This window comes from Trachemys scripta, chromosome 11 (assembly GCF_013100865.1).
Source record: "Trachemys scripta elegans isolate TJP31775 chromosome 11, CAS_Tse_1.0, whole genome shotgun sequence".
NCBI lineage: Eukaryota > Metazoa > Chordata > Testudines > Emydidae > Trachemys > Trachemys scripta.
In genome coordinates, this window is record NC_048308.1 from 66,270,885 (window position 1) to 66,289,911 (window position 19,027).

Here is a 19,027-nt window from a genome sequence, read left to right on the forward strand (position 1 = left end):
CAGCTTTTTTTTTATTTAAGTAAGTTCCTAGGTCCTTATGGTTGAGGAGAAAACCTTGAAAATGTGACCTCTGAGCACCATAATGGCTGAAAAACCATAAAACAAAGACAAAGGGGACTATGGAATCCTGAAAGGGACCTTTTCAAAAGACATAAAAAAGTGTGGGATCCTTTTGAGGCAGATAAGTCTAGATATATACAGCACATCACTCCTGACCTGACTAACAGTAACAGAAGGTAACTTTCTTTGACATTAGGAGTTTGGAAACCTTTCTATATTATATTACTTAACCCACCAGTTGGCCTTTTCCAATCTCTCAAATCTCAGCCAAGAGATGTTTACAAATGTAGGATCTTGTATTCTGAAGGTTCCAAAATTATCTACCATCTGCAGTAGAGTTCTGAAGATAGGGTCATATCCTGCAGCCCTTACTCATGGGACTAGGAGCTGCAGGATCAGGTCCATAAGCCTTACCCAGATGTATAAATCCTGGATGACCACAACAACTCCACCTCTGCAATCTAACTTCAAAGGCAATGGGGCATCTACATGTTAAAAACTAACCCAAATTTTGGTCTTTGCCATGTTGATCTCTTATAAATCTGCTGAGTTTTATACATACCCCAGTGTTATGGTTCACAATTAATAGCAGCAATGCTTTTGAGAACCATAACCTAGCTCCTGTGGTAGTGATGATATTAATAAGTCTAGATAACGAACTTTAAATACAAAAGTGGGGATTTTTCACTCTGGAGTCCTGTTCTCTGTGCATAAAAGTTAAGTCATTTACCAGGTCGTAGATGAAGTTAGTCACCCAATAGCTCGTCACACCGATGCCTGAAATATGCTGCAGTTGCTTAGCTTTGGTTTGATGTTCTTTTACCACATAAAGCACAAAGCTGGCTGTTGTGATGGAGTAGCCAATCAGGACAGACATTGAGACTAGGATATCAAGCAAGCTACTGAGCCTGAGGAGACAAGGGGAAGAAAGACAGAGTCAATGTTTGATCGCCCTGATTTAGAAGACAATATTCATAGCTTAAAAAAACCAAGGGCCTGATCCTGCCAACATTCCCTAGTGGTTGTAGAGACGGTTCAGGGTAGTAAGCACTATGACTGGCAGAAAGGCTTTGCAGGGTGGGGACTGTGACAGCAGATTGTTTGGAAAGACAGAAAGAAAAATATGTATTGTCATTGTTAGGGCTGTGCTCCAAAATTGATGGGGTATCTATAATGTCCCCACATTTATCAGGGATTCTGGGAAGAAACTCAAAGGGAAATCAGTAGCTCTGTAGATACAGGGGAGACGGTTCGCTTTTGTGAAAAAAGCAATTTGATTGCTCAAAAAAAGTTATTGATCAATGTAGGTGTTTCATGATTTCCAGGTAGCTGTTTTGCTTCTATTGCCACTAAATGAATCAGAGCAGCAAGTACCAGCCAAATTAAACCTCTTACATGACTTGTTCTTTACTCTGTCCTCCGGGGTAGGGATGACTCACAACGGAAATACCTACAAAAAGAAGAGAAGTAGTTTGTAACATGTATGACTAAGTTCCTCATTAGGCACGGAGGCTGGAAGTAATGCCGCTATTGGTTACGGGAGGGAATCAGGGGGGCTGGGTTCTGCTCTCACTCTCCCCCTGATTCAAGGTGTGACCTTGTGCAGAATTTTCACAATTGCCATCAGCTTTTTTTGAGTGGCTCTTGCAGGGCCTAATTTGCAGGAGTGTTCAGTGCCTAGAGCTGCAGTTAATGGGAGCTGTGGATGCGCAGCAGCCCTGAAAAATCAAGCCCTGCGGTCCGAATTCAGCAAGAAACCCTAGCACATGCCTTTAGCCATGGGAATAGTCCCTTTGATTTCAGTAGGGCTACTCATCTACTTAAAGTTAGGTACATACTTAAATACCTTGCTGAATCAGGGCCCATGTGTTTTAAGTTGGGTGGCCCAATGCTGAAGCATTCAGAGGCCACATTTTAAAATCCTGGCCCTAATGTCTGTGTGCCTCGGTTTCCCCATCTGTAGCAGGTGGATAGCACTCACCCATCTTTGTCCCTGCAAAGAACACCATCCTATGTTGGTACAAAGAGTTATTTAATAGTCCTTTTCCAGTGGCCCCATTCCAACTTGAAGTCCTCAGCTGAGAATTGCAAAAGCATAACTCTGGGCCTGACCCAGTGATTTCCAAGAGCACTCAGTCAAACCAAGGGTCCTTGCTACAATTAATTAAGCCTCAGTACACTCTAGTGTGGTACTGAGTCCTGTGGCACTTTATAGACTAACAGACGTATTGGAGCATAAGCTTTCGTGGGTGAATGCCCACTTCGTCAGACGGGGTATTCACCTACGAAAGCTTATGCTCCAATATGTCTGTTAGTCTATAAGGTGCCACAGGACTCTTTGTCGCTTTTTATAGATCCAGACTAACACGGCTACCGCTCTGATACTAGTGTGGTACTGTACACTGTAAGTCAGCATTATCCCCATTTCAAAGCAGAGGAAGACAAGGGCAGAGAGGTTGAGTGACACGCCAAGGCCACCACAGGAGTTGGTATCAGAGTCAGGATTTTAACTCACCTGTTACAAGTCAGGTGATCACTAGAACAGCCCTCTCCCTATTAGTACCACTATCACTAAGTATGTACTATAGTGATAGGCAGCTCTTGTAATTCTATGACATACTTTTGCTCATTTTTGATGAGCTGCCCCATATTTGATAAGTATTATCTTGGATAACTCAGTGTGGAATCATCTTTCACATTCTCCACTGGGTCTCCAGCCTTCCAGCAGACACTGGAATAAGCTTCAGATAACACTGTTTGTGGTTAGGAAAGCAATCAGTATATTTTCTGATGAGAAAATGTAAACGTAACAGTTCTGGCTTGTGAAGCTAGAAAGAAGCACCTGGAGCAAAAGAAACAGCCAGCCTACAGATATTAGTCTGACTATTGGTTTCAGCCCTGTGTGAAACTCAGGTCTTTCCCAATCAGATTCATAAAATGAGGTCCGTGACAATTAAATGTCAGAGGGTGGCAGGCAGGAATTCTCTTACCAGATCTGCCAAAATGTTTGGTTTAAACACTTCCCTTCCAAAGCCAGCATCTAGCCCTGGATATGGGCTATATCACATATGAAGGGCTTTTGCTCGGTTTAGAAGCAATGAGAATCTATTTATCCACTGCACTGAGATAAAAAATATTCCAGGAGTGCAAGGACAATCATAAATGGATTAGAACCTATAACCTTACCAAAGTCAACTATTTTATCCAAGAGTCTATGGCCATTATTCTCACTTATACTAAGACTCCTTTTACACTAGCAGAGTGCTGTAAAGGTGTTTTGGGATAAATCAGAATAGGCCCTGTATTATTGCAGATCAATATCTGCGTGTTAATAGCCTGTTTTGAGAGAAGAATGTCGAGTTCCTCTGGGAGAAAAACGTCACATGTTACATTAGCCACTGGGGGGAGCCCTGTAAATAGATTAGAAACACTGATGCTGGGAATGAAAAGTTAATTGACATGTTTTTATAAGAGCTGTGGAGTTCATGCAGAGGTTATTTCTTGGCCAAATCATGCTCAGATTCATGCCAGAGGTAGTCACATTTTAAAAAAAAAATTGTATGAAGAAGAAAAATGACCAAGAGTTCTCCTCTCTGTTTCTCCATAACACGTACAATTACTTGTTTTCATGATTACTGATTTCGAGCAAACATATTTGTACAAAACCCACAAAAGAATCAGCAACATTTATGATTGTCACAGCAATGTCTTCAGAGGCCTGATCCAGTCATAATAAGACTCCAGGCCTGATTCTCCACTGCTTTGCACCCCAAGTTGTCATTTACACCCGCGTACAGTAAGAGCAAAACTGGTGCAAAACGTTTCCCTCCCATTTGGCAGCATTTAACACTCACTTCATACTGGTGTCAATGGCCATGCAGACAGGCCATTATTTCCATGGAAATAATGAGCATCTTAGGCCGTGCAGTGGTGGAAGCTGCTTTCGGTTGCCAAGGCAAAGAGGACTCCGCATAGCTGCAGGATGTCACTTTACACATTCTACAGCCTCCATGCCCTAGGGTGGGAGCTGTGCCCTTGATGAGCCATCTGTGGCATCAGCCCCTAGCGAATACTATTTTATGGGGATGGATTTTTATGAGTCTCATTACGGCTTCTTTTCTCTAGACTTCTGCAGCATAATACAATACAAAGAGGGACTCTACTGAAGCCCAGTGGATCAGTTCTAAGCTTCAGTGAAGTTCTATGGAAGAGGGGACCAGCTTCCATGATTTTTTGGACCTGGAAGAAGCTAGGCTAAAATTTTCAAATTTTAAATGCCTAAAATTATGCAACTAAATCCATATTTAGTCACCTAAGTGGCCTGATTCTCAGAGTGTGCTGGAAAAAAACCCACAGTTGCTGTTAAATTCAAAGGGAGGTGAGAGTAGAACCATAGAATCATAAAATATCAGGGTTGAAGGGACCTCAGGAGGTCATCTAGTCCAACCCCCTGCTCAAAGCAGGACCAGTCCCCAACTAAATCATCCCAGCCAGGGCTTCGTCAAGCCTGACCTTAAAACCCTCAATATCTCTGAAAATCAGGCACCTTCCAATTCGGTGCCTAAATTTATAATGCTGTATAAAGATGCTGGCCTCCGTTTTATGTGCTATATTCAGTCTGTATCATTGAAACACATGAAACGGTGGGATTTGGTCTGTGGTTCATTTTAAGGAAAACAAAAGAGGTGTCATTCGAGAGCAATATTTTTCTTGCGGGATACAATGAAAATCTCCAGTTGCTAATAACGATGTACAAATAACTAGAAAATGTTTTCCTTCTGTAAAAAAATAAAGGTGATCCAGTCTGACTAATCTGTTAATGCTGCAGAATAAAGCCATTTTTCCTTCACTGCATCTTAGGCTAGAAGTCAAAATTTCCATTTCAATACTTCTTTTTTCGGGGGGATGGAGAGAAGGAAGCCCAGTATACATAAGTCGAAAGCTATTATGATTTGCTTGGTGACAGGGCAAAAAGCTCCTTTTGTGTGTTTCTTTTTTTAAATATATGAAGTTTAAGTCAAACCTCAAAAGCAGGATTGGCACCTCTTTCAAATTGCTGAAATGAGTGTGCTTTTATCTGGCCATTTCAATGGTTCTTAAACTGTCATTTATTTGTCACAGCAACAAATGGCTTTCGGTCGCCAGTAAACTACTGCAGAGAAGGGTCTCTTCAGTTGTACTTCAGACCAGTTTACACAAGTCTTGTTAAGCTTTACTCATCAATTCATTTATTTTCCCTATACTGAGTACAGATTCCTTAGAGGGACCTGGGAATTATCAATCTGGTCATTTGTTATCATTCATTTGTTTCCAAGGACACCCAGAACTGGCTAGATGCAGTGAAAATGTTAGAGCTGTTCAAATAAATTCCAACAGAACATATTTCCATCAGAAAATGCCATTTTGTCAAACTCGAAACTTTCCATGGGAATGTGTCAATCTCATTGAAATTTTGTTTCAAGGGGGAAAAGGCTGAAACAAAGCTCGAACTTTCCAGAAGGGAAGGTTTCGATTTTTTCATTTCAAAGCGACTTTTTGGTTTACAGTTTATTTTACATTATACATTTTAACATAATTTAAAATAAAAAAGTCAAAATCAGAACAAAGTAATTCAATTGGCCTGATAAAAATTTTGAAAAAAAAAATGAGTGTTGGAAAAGTTCATCTCACAGGAAATTTTTTTGGGTTTCATTATAATCCAGAATGAAAACAAATTTCACAGTGTTAGAATTTCCCCTGAAACGGACATTTTGAGTTTTGACCTGCTCTAACAAACATAAAAGGCCATCTCCAGAAAGCTCGGGGACAGATTAGAATAAAATGGCTCCCCAAGCAGAAGACCAGTTTGGGAAATATGTCTCAACTGTCCTTCATTTTGAAGGATGTCACTCATTTTAGTCCCAGAGTTACCTGTTTTCCACATAAATTCGGCATGCCCGTACTTTTAGTGCTGAAAATTATGTAAACTAGAAATAAAGAATGGTGACGCTGGGGTGGCAGATATTTGTTCATGTTAAAGGGACAGATCCTGCAGCACTTTGGGTTTCCTGCTCAAACAAGTTGTGTGTCCCTCATTTGGGGTCTCACCCTATGTCCCATGCTGGGGCCTTGGCATGTTGAAAGGTACATTTGTGGGGGACCCTCTGACTGTGTCTGCCCATTCCCACTCATGGCACGGGCCACTCTGTATTTTGGATAAGGCTTGATGAGTAAGCACTGCTGGTGGAATACTCAGCTCAGCTTGAGTAGCTCACTGATGATTGGGGAGGAGAATTTTCCCCAGCATATCACCGCACTCTCTCTCCATGGCCAGGATGAACCCCTTGACAACTAAGGGCAGGTCTACACTACCCGCTGGATCGGTGGGTAACGATCAATCTATCAGGGGTCGATTTATCACGTCTAGTCTAGACGCGATAAATCGATCCCCGAGCACTCTCTCGTCGACTCCGGTACTCCACCGCCACGAGAGGCGCAAGTGGAGTCGACGGGGGAGTGGCAGCAGTCGACTCAGTGCCATGAAGATGGTGCAGTAAGTCGACCTAAATACATTGACTTCAGCTACGCTATTCTCGTAGCTGAAGTTGCGTATCTTACGTTGATCTCTCCCCCCCCCAGTGTAGACCAGGGCTAAGGGCTAAGTTGGTCTGGGACCGTCCTGCTGGGGAGATGGCCCATGGCTCTGTGCCATACTGCTGCAGCAGAGAGGAGCTGGAGCCCATCTGTATTTAAAAAAGGGGGCTGCCAGCAAGGCCCTTCCCACTTGGGGATTTGCTCCCACACTGAGTGTGAAATAGCTGGGCCCCGCTGACCCGAGAGGGCGGGTGTTTCAGGTATGGCGGAGGTGGCTGTGGGCCGGGGAGTTGGTTTTGCTTGGCGAGAAGATGAGTGCTGAGGGAGTTGGCCATGTGAAAGCTGGCTGGTGATTATTATGTGGTGATGGGGAAAGAAAACTAAGCAGATGTTTTGCCTTTCTACTTAGGATTATATTAGAGTGTAAGCCCCTTGGGGACGAGGCCATCTTTTTGTGCTGCATTTGTACAGCACCTAGCACAATGGGGCCCTAGTCTCTGGCTCCTATGAGCTGTGCTAATACACATAATACATCATTATAATAGTAGTCATGTTTTTAATTATTGTCAAGGAGGCCTAGAGCTTCAAACAGGCCTTCCTTCTCTGTTGGATTTACCTTCTAATGCATCCATAAATAAAGAGCTTTATGTTGACAAGCAAAATGACCTTCCAGACAGTTTCCTCTGAGTGTGATCCTTCAGCAGGAACACAAGCCATCTGACATGAGAGAGGTCAGGAGAGACTAGAATGTGGCAGAACGGACGGTGTTTGCTGAAGCAAGTCACTTGCTGAAGCAAGAACTCTTGTCAGGCCCTATAATCGAATATAAGACTTTCTACTCTCTCAATCTATAGATACAGGCTGTATTGACACTAGGCTGGTATAGCAATACGGTTTTACTGGTATAGCAATACGGTTATGCTATGCTGGCAAAGCGCTCCTACTGTGGATATAGCTATCTCGACAAATCGGCACTTTTACCAAAGTAGTAAAGCCCCACCCCATGAGTGGAACAAGCTATACACTGGTAAAAACACCTCTTTGTTGACTATGAGAGTTATACAGAGTATGCCAGGAGAAGTCTGTAGTGTAGACCTGGCCACAGGCAAACACCAGTATGCCTGTATTATACACGTAATATGGATGGAACAAACAGTGGAGTAGAGTATGAAGGTTTATCAGCATGAATTTGGGATGCTGCATGACATCAGTGAGGCAAAGCTAAGCAGATCATTCCAAATGAATGCTGATAAATCTTTACACTCTACTTCACCACCCTGCATTCGGTATATACACCACATGATGCAGAGAAACTACTTCAGATTTGTGAGGTGTGTGAGAATATTTTTGTATCCCTCCCTCCAGTGTATACACCTGTAAAATAAAATGCTTTAATTACCACAAGGCCAACAACGGACAGCTCAGCGGGAGAAAAACATTAAATCTAACACACCACTGGAAGCAATCTAAAGTAGCCTTTCTTTGCATAGAAATGTCACATCTTTACAGTCAGCCATCTCGATGCTGAGGTGGAAGTCAATACTAGGCCGAAGGCCTTGCTGCTTGTGGGAGAAGAAAAGCCTATTTTTAAGGTTTTACCTGGTCCCCTCCCCTGTTCCTAGAAATAGACATGTGAAATATTGACACACTTTAAAGGAAATTGAATTGAATCAACATTAGCAGACATGGCCCCACTGAAGTCAATGGACGTTTCACCACTGACTTTAGTGGGGCCAAAATTTCATCCAGGGTATAAGTTTCCTTCTAGTTTAAATTGACACAGCTCCATTTTACACCAGGAGTGAATCTGGCCCACCCATTATAGTCTTCTCTCTACAGATAGAGAAGTGGGCCCCCTTCACATGGGGCAGCATGAGCAGCGTCCAGGATTGGTTAGCACCTACCGTATTTGGAAGACTCATTTTTCGGCATGTTCGCTCTAAGAATGAAGTTGTTGAGGCTGTTGAGGTAGGCTGGAAGGCTGTGATACCCCTCTGGATTATACCACACCTGTACTCAATTTGGAAACAAAAACAGGCAGAAAGTCATTACCAAGAACAGCGATTTCTTCCATTTGGACAAATGAATGCATCCGTAACTCATACTAAAAACAGTAGCAGTAAAAACATTTGCTAAAGCTGGGCCATCTACAAATTACGGGCCAGCGACTCAATCATGCAAGATTCTGAGTGCATTAGCCAGGATCCTACAATGCACCTAAGCATATGACTAGTTCCATTGACTTCTATAAGATCTAGTCCAGTTGCCTTCAGATAGATCCGAAAGACATGCCAGTTGCTAATGGTTTATGTTAATGGTGCCTGGGGCATTAAGAATACTGACACTTTGCTTTTCCACAATCGGTGCTTTTGCTTTTCAGTAATGTCAGTGGCTGGTATTTGCAAAGAGGCCTATTTAAGTGAAGTGCCCACTGGGCACCTAATTGTTCCAGGGTAGAAAACACTGTGAAAACAGCACCTTGTTATTTAACAACTGTGCCCCCTGTGATAAATTCTGCTCTCAATTACACTGGTATAAATTCAGAGGAACTGAAGGGAGAACGGAATATGGAATTTACACTTTGTGTACTACACTTTCTATCTGCTTATGTTAGCGACACATGTATGTTTTTTTACTCCCATTAGCCCTGCAGAGCCAATACTGCTATGGGAAAAGGGAGCTGGCTTGTGCCCTATCACCAGAACTGTTAACAAGGACCCAGATCCTACAGTGAGCTCTGCACAGACCCACAACAACTTCAGGTGTCCATCTATGGAGGGCTCGGTGCAGGATGGCGGTCAACATTCCAACTGCAGAGTCTTTACCTAGAGATGGTGCCCCTTTCTACTCCTAAAACCCTACAAAAAACCAACCAAACATAACAAACCCACCACCTTTACCCCAAGCAGAGTTTTTATGAGACATGCCAGAGACTCCATGAAGTCCACTAAGGACTTTGCTGTTGATTTTACATGGAAGGCGCCCAGATATCCCGGTGATAAACAGCAGTACAAACCTCTAAGATCATTGTACATCTCAACTGCACTTGATCTACAGCTGAATTGGGGCTTCTGGGGATGATGAATGACCCAGCCTGGGTTGTCTCATCTTACACTTAGATTGTAAACTCTTTGGGAGTCTTTGCCCAGGCCAATGAGATTCCAATACCGGACTGGGGTCTCAAAGTGTTACCGCAAGACGAATAACAACAAACAGCACTAACTCTCAGATTGCTGGCTGACGCTGATGGGCTGGCGGTTAGATAAAAGCATCTTTTTACCTGCAAGCTGAGCGGTTTGCTCTGAAAGTTACTGAGACAATGAACTCTATGAAACCGCACAATTCCATTTTTTATGAAGCCACATCTCAGAGCAGAACTGCGCTTGAAGGAACACTGTCATGGCTACGAGGATGTACATGAATTTACCGGATCTTGACAGTTCTCATACTGTGCTTCTTTTATTTCAGAGTCCAACCATGGATTTTTTATGCCGATTTATACTTGTTACAACGTTTTTACAGAGATGAGGAAGCACAATGGGTAAATCTGAGTGCACTAAAGAAACAAACCGGCTGCAGTGAGGGTCCATCAAAGGGCAGATGGTATTGTTAGCATGGCTTTGCCCCTCACGGGTAGGTAGGAAAGAATACAACTAGTAACACCCATAATGACTAAGAGAGGGAAGATGGAGAAAAGAGAAGATAGGGACAAGCAAAATAAGGGAAGGAAACTGAGACAATTTTTAGTTCATTGGCCTATGCAAGCTGCCGATGTCGGGATGGATTTACCACCTGCATGCAATCCAGAAAAGATTACCGTATTTCTTGAAATAGCCCAATATTCAGTTGGTCTTCTCTGTCTTGCTACATTAAAAAACAAGCAGCCCCATGACTAAGTACAAATGACTCTACACTACTGCTCAGATTGTGCCCCCTTTACTCACACTGGTGAGCAGTTCCTCACCCAGCGAGGAGTCTATGGGTCTACTCATGTGAGCTCACTGATGCGCTTAAGAGAGACGCATCTGGCACTCTGCTAGGTAGTATTCTAGGAGGCAGGTCATTCGTTATCTGCAGCAACGGTTGATTTAAAAGGACTAACACAGTTGTATTTGTAATGCCAGCGCACTAGCACACTATGGGGCAAACTGCCCAGAGCAGTTCAAGTGAAGGCCAAACAAGGCTTTTTAATATGAGGCGTGGAAAGTCTGCATAAGAGTTTGATCGATGACCAGGGTAGAGCTGAGGGGAGAAGAGGGTTTCCTGGGCAAAGCCCAGGGACTGTTTTTGTTACTGGGAGGAGAAACCCCAGCTCGCCCTCATACCATGGTGTGTGAGCAGTCTAGAACTGAATCACGGTGCCTGACTGGCACTGCTAGATGGCAGGATATAATGGCTTGAGCAGCACTGAAAGACCCCGCTCGAGGGCACTCTTGCTGTCATTCTGGATCCCCTGGGTGCACCTACTGTGTCGCAGAGGTGCCCTGGTGGAGACGATGCAGAGTGAGGGAATGGGGGAGAGGCGGGAGGAGAGGAGAGGAGTCCTGGGGAGGCTAGGCTAGGTGAGTCATTACTGGAGCAAAGCCGCAGTGGCTGGGGAGAGTCAGGGCCTGTGGAAGTGAAGAACTGGGCTCTGAGTGGTGCAGGTCATGGATGCAGCAAGAGTAACAGAGTTAGGGGGAGCTGAGGGGCACAGTGTCCCTCCCTTCACCAGTGGAGGTGAATCCAGCTCCTTCAATTTCTTTTTCCCTCCTTCATTCTCTTTCATTGAATTTCCTTTGTGTTAATGGTAATCTAGAGGAGTTCTGTGCTTACTCAGTAATGTCCCTAAAACACACAAGGACATTAATTTTGCTTCACCTTCATTTAGCAATGGTCATTTCAGGCGCCTACCCACTCGGCACTCCTGCATTGCAGCAGGAGGCATTCATTACCTTAGTTAGTGTTCTGTCTGCAGGCACTGGGCGTATATCAAACTTGAGGTCAGTAGTCAAAGGCAACCCAAAGCTCCAGCCGCCATATCTGCATGGTAAACAATACAGCAAAATGCATTATTGTCATTGGAAAGATCCCGGGCTAGATCCTTGGCAGGTGTGAACGGCATTAGTTCCGCTGAAGTCACTGGAGGTGCGTCAATTTCTCGTGGGGCTTACAGGCACTGTACAATGAATGATCATCACAGGCCTCACCCAGGATTCACACAGGCAGGGCCGCCCGGGGAGGGGGGGGGGCAATTGGGGCAATTTGCCCCAGGCCCCACAGGGACCCCGCAAGCCCTGGCCAAGAATCCTTTCCCTGGCTACTCACCCGGCAGCGGTCCGGGTCTTCGGCGGCGGGTCCTTCACTGCTCCCGAAGACGTGGAGCGAGTGAAGGACCCGCCGCTTCCGCAGACTCGGAGCGCCACCCGGTGAGTACAAGCTCCACAGCGGGTGGTGCCTTTTTTTATGTCTGCTCCCCCACTTTGCCCCAGGCCCCCTGAATCCTCTGGGCGGCCCTGCACACAGGTGCAGGTGAGAACAGGATTTGGGCCAGTGTTTGTAGTGTGGCCCAGTTAACACTGCTGCAGGAGCCTTTACTTTTGAAAAGAAAGTAAAAAGACAACAATTCAGCTAAGTCCTGATCTGTGTCGACAGACACGATTCTGAAAGGCATTTTGGTTGCTGCAGAGTCATGCTATTTTTCTACCCTCTTTAGTGGTACAATTCCACATTTGTGGAAGATTTGCATGGAAGGTGAACAGTTCCCTTTCAATCAGTATGGAGAGTAGGTTTTCCCTTAATTAATTTAACATTTAATTTTGCACTTTAGCACTTTACACACGCAAACCCGGTGCTAAACAGCACCGGATAGCATAAGGCACTGATTTAGCAAAGCGGCTTAAGCATGTACTTAATCTTAACTTCAATGGACTGAAGCACACATTTGAAATGAAGCACCCACTTAGATTCTGTGTTGAATGAGCATTTAGGTGCACAATCTCTGTAGAAGTCTTGCTTAACTGGGTATTCTGCCAGATTTCTTTCCTTAAGTTTCTATATTGGACAAAGGCTTTTCTTCAAAATCCTTCAGAGTAAAGGGGGAAGGGTGCCCATTACAGCTGCACCTTTCAGTAGTTATGTATATGTTTTAAGACACATGCACGCCTGCCTTAGCAGAGTACTAAGTGCAGCCAGCATGGAGTCCCACCACACTTTAAAGTAACCACCTTGTGCCTATCTCAATAAGCAACATGAAAATGAATATAAAATGGCTGCCTTCCTAAAGGGGAATCAGACACATAAGAAGCCCCTGGCCAGTGATACAGAGGACAAAGAGAAAGAGAAGAAATAATTGTATGCTCGACCTTTTCTGGAGGAAATCCTTGGCAGTTGCTAGAAGGTACGTTTCCACATCATGCCCAGTAAGATTATAAATCATCCGAGAGGAAAAAGTTCTTTTGTGAGGTGGAGAGAAGTCAATCTTTGGACACGTCTGAAAACAAATTTTAAAAATTGTTCCTTTAATTAAAAACATCACAAGGCAAAATTTACATTTCCCCCCCCAAGGGTCAATTCTTCACAAAGACAGGAGTCCGGTGCTCTGTAGCATTGGGACATACATTCTGATTAGTGCCCCAATTTAGCAAAACTCTTACACATGTGCCTTAGTTTAAGCACAGGCTTAAATCCACCCCTATTCAGCTAAGCACATGCTGAAGTGCCATTGAAATCAATGAGATTAGGACACGTGCTTAAACCTAACTATACTCTTACGCGTTTTGCTGAATTGAGGCCTACCATAGTTATCAGGACCTCAGAATTATTGTGGTTCAGCAAAGCACCCACACAGTTTGGGTGTTTATCGTGGGGCCCCAATCTCCAAGCATCTCCCCCTGCAATGAGTTCTCCATCCCTTCCTGTCACCCATATTCTGTAGGTACCCGTGCCATGCAAATAAACATATACTAGGTAATAATGATAATGTATAAGACAAGGCACAGTAAAAGCTGCTGGATCCAGACTTCTGCACAAAGTTTATATTCTTGATGGCGAATGCCAATAATAGAGTACTTTCATCTAACGAGAATATTCTAATGAATGCAATTATCCTCTTGAATACAAAATACAGCCCAAAAAGTGTGTGATTGACCCTTGGAGCATGGTATTCAATCCCCCTACTCTGGCCAAAATTTTCTAAGTGAATTTATTGCTTGTCAAGGGTGCTAAATTGACATCCCTGGAGAATGCAGTCTTCTGTTCACCTACAGATCAGATTCAGCACATGGGGAAGCAGCGATTCCTTCCCCATCATCACCACTCCTCAACAATGTGCCTCTACCCTGATCTAGAGCGATACTTCTAGACATCAGGGGTCAGATCCTGAGCTGGTGTAAACTGGCATAGCTACTCCAGTTGGCACCAACTGAGGATCTGGCCCAACAGGTTAGTTCACCCTCTGTGCCTAACCAGCCCGTGACCTCTCTGCTTAGACTAGCTACAAGGGTGCCATTTAATGCCAGCTATGATGATAATATCATGGGTCGGCAGCATGGTCCAGTGTCTGGGGCACTGTACTGAGACTCAGAAGGCCTGGGTTCCTTCACATCCCCGTGCCTCTGTTTTGTGGAGTTTAAAAGCAGAAGGGATCATATCACCTCGTCAGACCTATTTCTCCTCCACCCTTTGTCCATTTAGGTCCCATTCCTGCAAACACATTGAAATCACTGGGGCTACTCGCAGTAGGAGAGCTAAACTCACGCGTAAGTGATTGCAGGAGCGGGGCCTTGAGTGGTAAGCAAACTGGGACAGCCTCTCACTATGTTTGTGCATCACGCCCAGCACAAGGAGACTCTGATCCCAGTTAGGGCCTCTAGGAGCTCCTTACTTTAACACAAGCTAGGATGAATCTGAAGCAGTGACCTGGTGGTAATGAGTGCACAATGCCAGGTCTGTGAGCCATGTGGTCCCAGGATACTAGGTACCTCTTGAGTGTTTTAAATTTACTCTCCCCCATTAAGGTTTAACTCAACTTTACCTGGCTGCTGTCTGTGCAGTTGCACGCAGAATATCTAGTACTCTGGTTTCCATGGAATACCCACTGGCCAAGCATGCTGTCGTTCAAACACACCCTGAAAATGAGCACACGTTACCCTGAGGTTTTCTGTATACAGGCAAGCAGGCGACATGTAATTGCATGATGGCAGAGTCCTAGTGAATGGAATGAAGATGACAGAGCATACGTAGCACATAGCAGAGATTGTTGTTTTTCCTTGGGCCAGGGTGCTTCTCGGGAAGTGCTGAACATCCCTCAGCTCCTACTGACTTCACTGGGGGCTCCGGTTGCTTAGCTCTGCTGATGAGGCGCTTGGCCTTGTTCCTTAATGGTTCTGGCTAGATCTGTTTCTAGCAATTACAGTGTGAGACTTCTCAGAAAGAGCCTGGTGAGGCTGCTTCAAATCCCCTAGCAAGCAGCCTAAGAAGTTAACATGAAGAGGCCAAAATTATCTTACAAAAGAAACAATCCCGCTCTCAGGGATGTTGCATTAATTGGATAGTCCTCTGATGGCTGACAAATTGTGTCTAGGCAGCACAAATATTTCTCTGCACGGCACACAATGTACTAAGTCACTCAGGAATTATCAGCAGCTACTGCACTGACCCCCTGAAGACTGAGCAGTAAAATCCCAGGTAACCCCATCCTCTGCCCACTCAGCCAAAAGATACAAGAGCTTTCAAGCTTGGATGTTTACCTGGCCTTCGAGGCTAGACTGTGATAGGCTTCCTTATGTTGAGTAGTACCCAAGGTATTAGTACTGGTCTATATTTACTACAGGGTAACCCTTACCACCTATGATGAGAACTTATTCATGTGAGTAAATTCAGTGAAGTAAGTGCTCACCACAGTGAGTGTGGGCTGCACAATCTAGTCCTTCGAGTTTAGCACAGTTTGATTTTCTTCATAAATTTAAGGAGTTTTAAAATCAGATTGCTTCAAAACGTGAGTCTATCTTTGGGAACTCTGGCAAAAGATGAAGCTTTTTTTGATGTGTCTCCAGAGTATAAGCACTTTGAAGATGATCAAAGGATGTTATTAATACCTGACAGTTATTAATTTTATGTCATTTCCTTTTTACAGATTAGGAATTTAAAAAGAAGGAGACGAAGAACTACTTACGAATTGCTTTCATTCAAGCATGTGTTATCTGTTCCAGGGAAAGAAAGCATCGAAGCAACTAAAGCATCTGTGGTCTCATTAAAGTTCCTAAGATTTAACAAAGAAAGAGAGACGTGTTAAAGGTACTTTCATTATGGACCCAGTAGTAAAATCCCATCCACTGAAAGAAATAAGGATTGGAAATGAATTATTTTAGGCCCTGGTGCTGCAAGTAACTTTAAGGATAAGAGTCGTTCCACTGGTTTCCACAGGAATGCTCATATGCTTAAAGTTACATATATGCAGGGCCGGCTCCAGGCACCAGCCCACCAAGCATGTGCTTGGGACGGCGCCTGGAGGGGGGCAGTGCGGCGGGGCTCCGGCCGGGCTCGCCGCCCTCCCCCCGGCACTCCGGCTGGTCGGGGAGAGCGGAGAGCCGCGGCCGGGCTCGCCNGCCCTCCCCCCGGCACTCCGGCTGGTCGGGGAGAGCGGAGAGCCGCGGCCGGGCTCGCCGCCCTCCCCCCGGCGCTCTGGCCATTTGGTGAGAGCGGGGCCCCGGCCAGGCTCGCCACCCTCCCCCTGGCACTCCGGCCGGTCAGGAAGAACGGAGAACTGCGGCTGGGCTCACTGCCCTCCCCCCGGCGCTCCGGCTGTTCAGTGAGAGCGGGGCCCCGGCCGGACTCACCGCCCTCCCCCCAGCGCTCTGGCCATTTGGTGAGAGCAGGGCCCCGGACAGGCTCTCCATCCTCCCCCCGGCACTCCGGCCGGTCAGGAAGAACGGAGAGCCGCGGCTGGGCTTGCTGCCCTCCCCCCGGCACTCCGGCCATTCGGTGAGAGCGGGGCCCCGGCAGAGCTCGCTGCCCTCCCCCCGGCGCTCTGGCCGCTGGGGAAAGCGGAGAGCCTCGGCCGGGCTCTCCGCCCTGCTCCCGGCGCTCTGGCCGGTCGGGGATTGCAGGCCCATGGCCGGGCTTGGCGCCTTCCCCTGCCGCACTGGGGGCGGCGGGTGGCTTTTTTGCCTAGGGCGGCAAAAAAGCCAGAGCCGGCCCTGCATATATGCTTCAGTGTTGTGCTGAATTCAGGCCTGAGAGGGGTCGCTTTGGCATATACAATTATGTCTGTTCTGAATTTCGTTTCAAATGAGAACCATCTACTGTGATTTCAGGTAATGTAGTTACAACAGGTACATGTCTCCATTCTCACCTCCATCATTTCCCCCATCTTCTATGAAGCCAAAATACTCTAGTCCACTCAAAGAAGAGCCTCCCTCCAAACCCATCTATCTGGCAGTGTTTGCCTGAAACAACCCACCCTGTTAGCAGGAATAGGTCATGCTGGGAATGGAGGATGTGAGTTCTGCTGACTCACTGAGGCAGGTGGCTTTGGCTCCCCACCCCACCCAAATAGCAGTTGGCTAGAAAGAGAGGACATGAGCGGTGCTAAGGTAGGAACTCTAAGAGCAACAAAGCAGTGGGGAGAAGGCTTGAGCTGAATTTGGTATTTCTAACTTAAGGACCAGGTCTACTGGAGACAGCCAGGAAACGTCATTATTGAATTAGAAAGCTGCACATTACATTAATTTGAGTAATTGAGGTTTTGGAGAAGTCGGGGGCTGGTTTTAAGCATAATGAAGTCTTTATGCTTAGGAAGACCCCAAGGCTTCAATAGGGAAGGGCTTACATACTGAAATCAAACCTCAGGTGTGGGGTGGGAGAAGAGACATGACTAACCTTTGGATAACTGAGAGGTTTGGTTAAGTGAGGCCTAGATAATGGAGCCTCTGCTTTTTTACAAAGATGGGAAGAGAGCGGCAGATGGGCCCACAACAAGAGTCCCAGACCTGTAATCTTGTAGCCTGGAGCTGAAGGCCCCAGGGTTGGGAATAGGTACACCCCCTCTTCTCATTACAACAAGGAAGTGAAATATATCCCTTTGGGCAAGATGGCTGCTGTCAGAAGTGGATTTCAATGACAAATACAATAGACACCTTAGAGCACATACTTCAGAGTTAATTTCTAGGGAGAGATATTAAGTTATTCAAGCTATTTTTTTTTAAGTTTTCAGATTGCTGGGTTTAGCAAAACTGTTCTCCCAGACAGACCTGCTAGGAATATGACTTTATTATTACATGGTTTTCTGTGTAATGTTTGTCCACTGGATTTGCTTGGTCACTCTCCTGACAGCACAATCTGCCATTTTATAAACAATCGGTAAAACGATTTAATAATAATAAAAAAAGAGAGATTTACCCAAAGAAATCTGCCTGCCCTGAGGAACCATACAGGGAGGGAGAAAGGTGGAGTTCTGGATATTCAGCCACCTCAGTTCTCAATGTGCTGAGGCCCATGGCTACCGTCACAAAGATCACGGGTAGGATGCCCTGAGTAAAAAAGCCTTTCAAGTTCCGTCGTGTGTGGTGGAACCTCTTAATGAAAACAGCCGTTGTCTTCTTGAGCAGCAGTGGCAAACCGGTCACCCTTTTTGATCTGACCAGGGCTTGGTCTGTGCATGATAAAGAGAACCCCACTTAGCACTTGCCATTGTCAAAACACTTCACAGTTATGAATCAACCCCCCAACACCTCTGTGAGGTAGGTAAATATTGCTGTTCCCATTTACAGATGGAGAAATTGGGGATAGAAGGCTAAATGATTTACCCAAGGCCAGAGTGTCAGAGCTGGGATTAGAACTCAGGAACCCCAAGATCAGGTCACTACATCACACCTCTCTTGCATAGACTCCTGCCAGTGTGTGAGAGGAACCGAGCTGTCTACCTGTTTTAAGTACTTATATGCTGCCCCCATTCCCCCTTCTGTGCTATCTGATCATCTCACAATCTTTAATGCATTTACTCTGCCCTAGCTGTGTTGGTACTCCACAAAATTAAAGGTCTTTCCAGGTAGTTTCTTTGAGCCTGGTCTAATTTTTATAAATAATCATCTGCATCTGTTATGGTGATTACACTCAGATGCACATTTGCACCTTTACCGAGAGCTGTATTTGATTGGATTAAATAATAATAATACCCAGTTCTTATCTAGCACTTTTCATCAATAGAGCTCAAAGCATTTTTCAAAGGAGGTCAGTCTCATTGTCCCCATTTACAGATGAAAAGAGTGAGTCACAGGGTGGTGACATAACTTACACATGGTCACCCAGCAGGCCAAGGACCGAGCCAGGAATAGAAGCTGGTTCTCTTGAGTCCCAATCCTGTGTTCTAAGGAGGGACTTATTTAACAGAAAGTGGGTAAAAAAATACATCGAG

General features: G+C 45.2%; 1 protein-coding gene across 1 annotated transcript in view; it reads right to left on the reverse strand.

The window, feature by feature from the left end:
• ABCA12 (ATP binding cassette subfamily A member 12) overlaps positions 1-19,027 on the reverse strand; it is a 128,956-nt gene that overhangs the window by 21,879 nt on the left and 88,050 nt on the right. Inside the window, exons 26-33 of the mRNA XM_034786070.1 lie at positions 18,013-18,265; positions 15,788-15,874; positions 14,648-14,741; positions 12,978-13,105; positions 11,568-11,655; positions 8,538-8,643; positions 1,456-1,510; positions 791-968 (exon numbers count right to left, since the gene is read on the reverse strand). Of these exons, the coding sequence (XP_034641961.1) occupies positions 791-968; positions 1,456-1,510; positions 8,538-8,643; positions 11,568-11,655; positions 12,978-13,105; positions 14,648-14,741; positions 15,788-15,874; positions 18,013-18,265 (989 nt within the window). The remainder of the gene's footprint in view (positions 1-790; positions 969-1,455; positions 1,511-8,537; positions 8,644-11,567; positions 11,656-12,977; positions 13,106-14,647; positions 14,742-15,787; positions 15,875-18,012; positions 18,266-19,027) is intronic.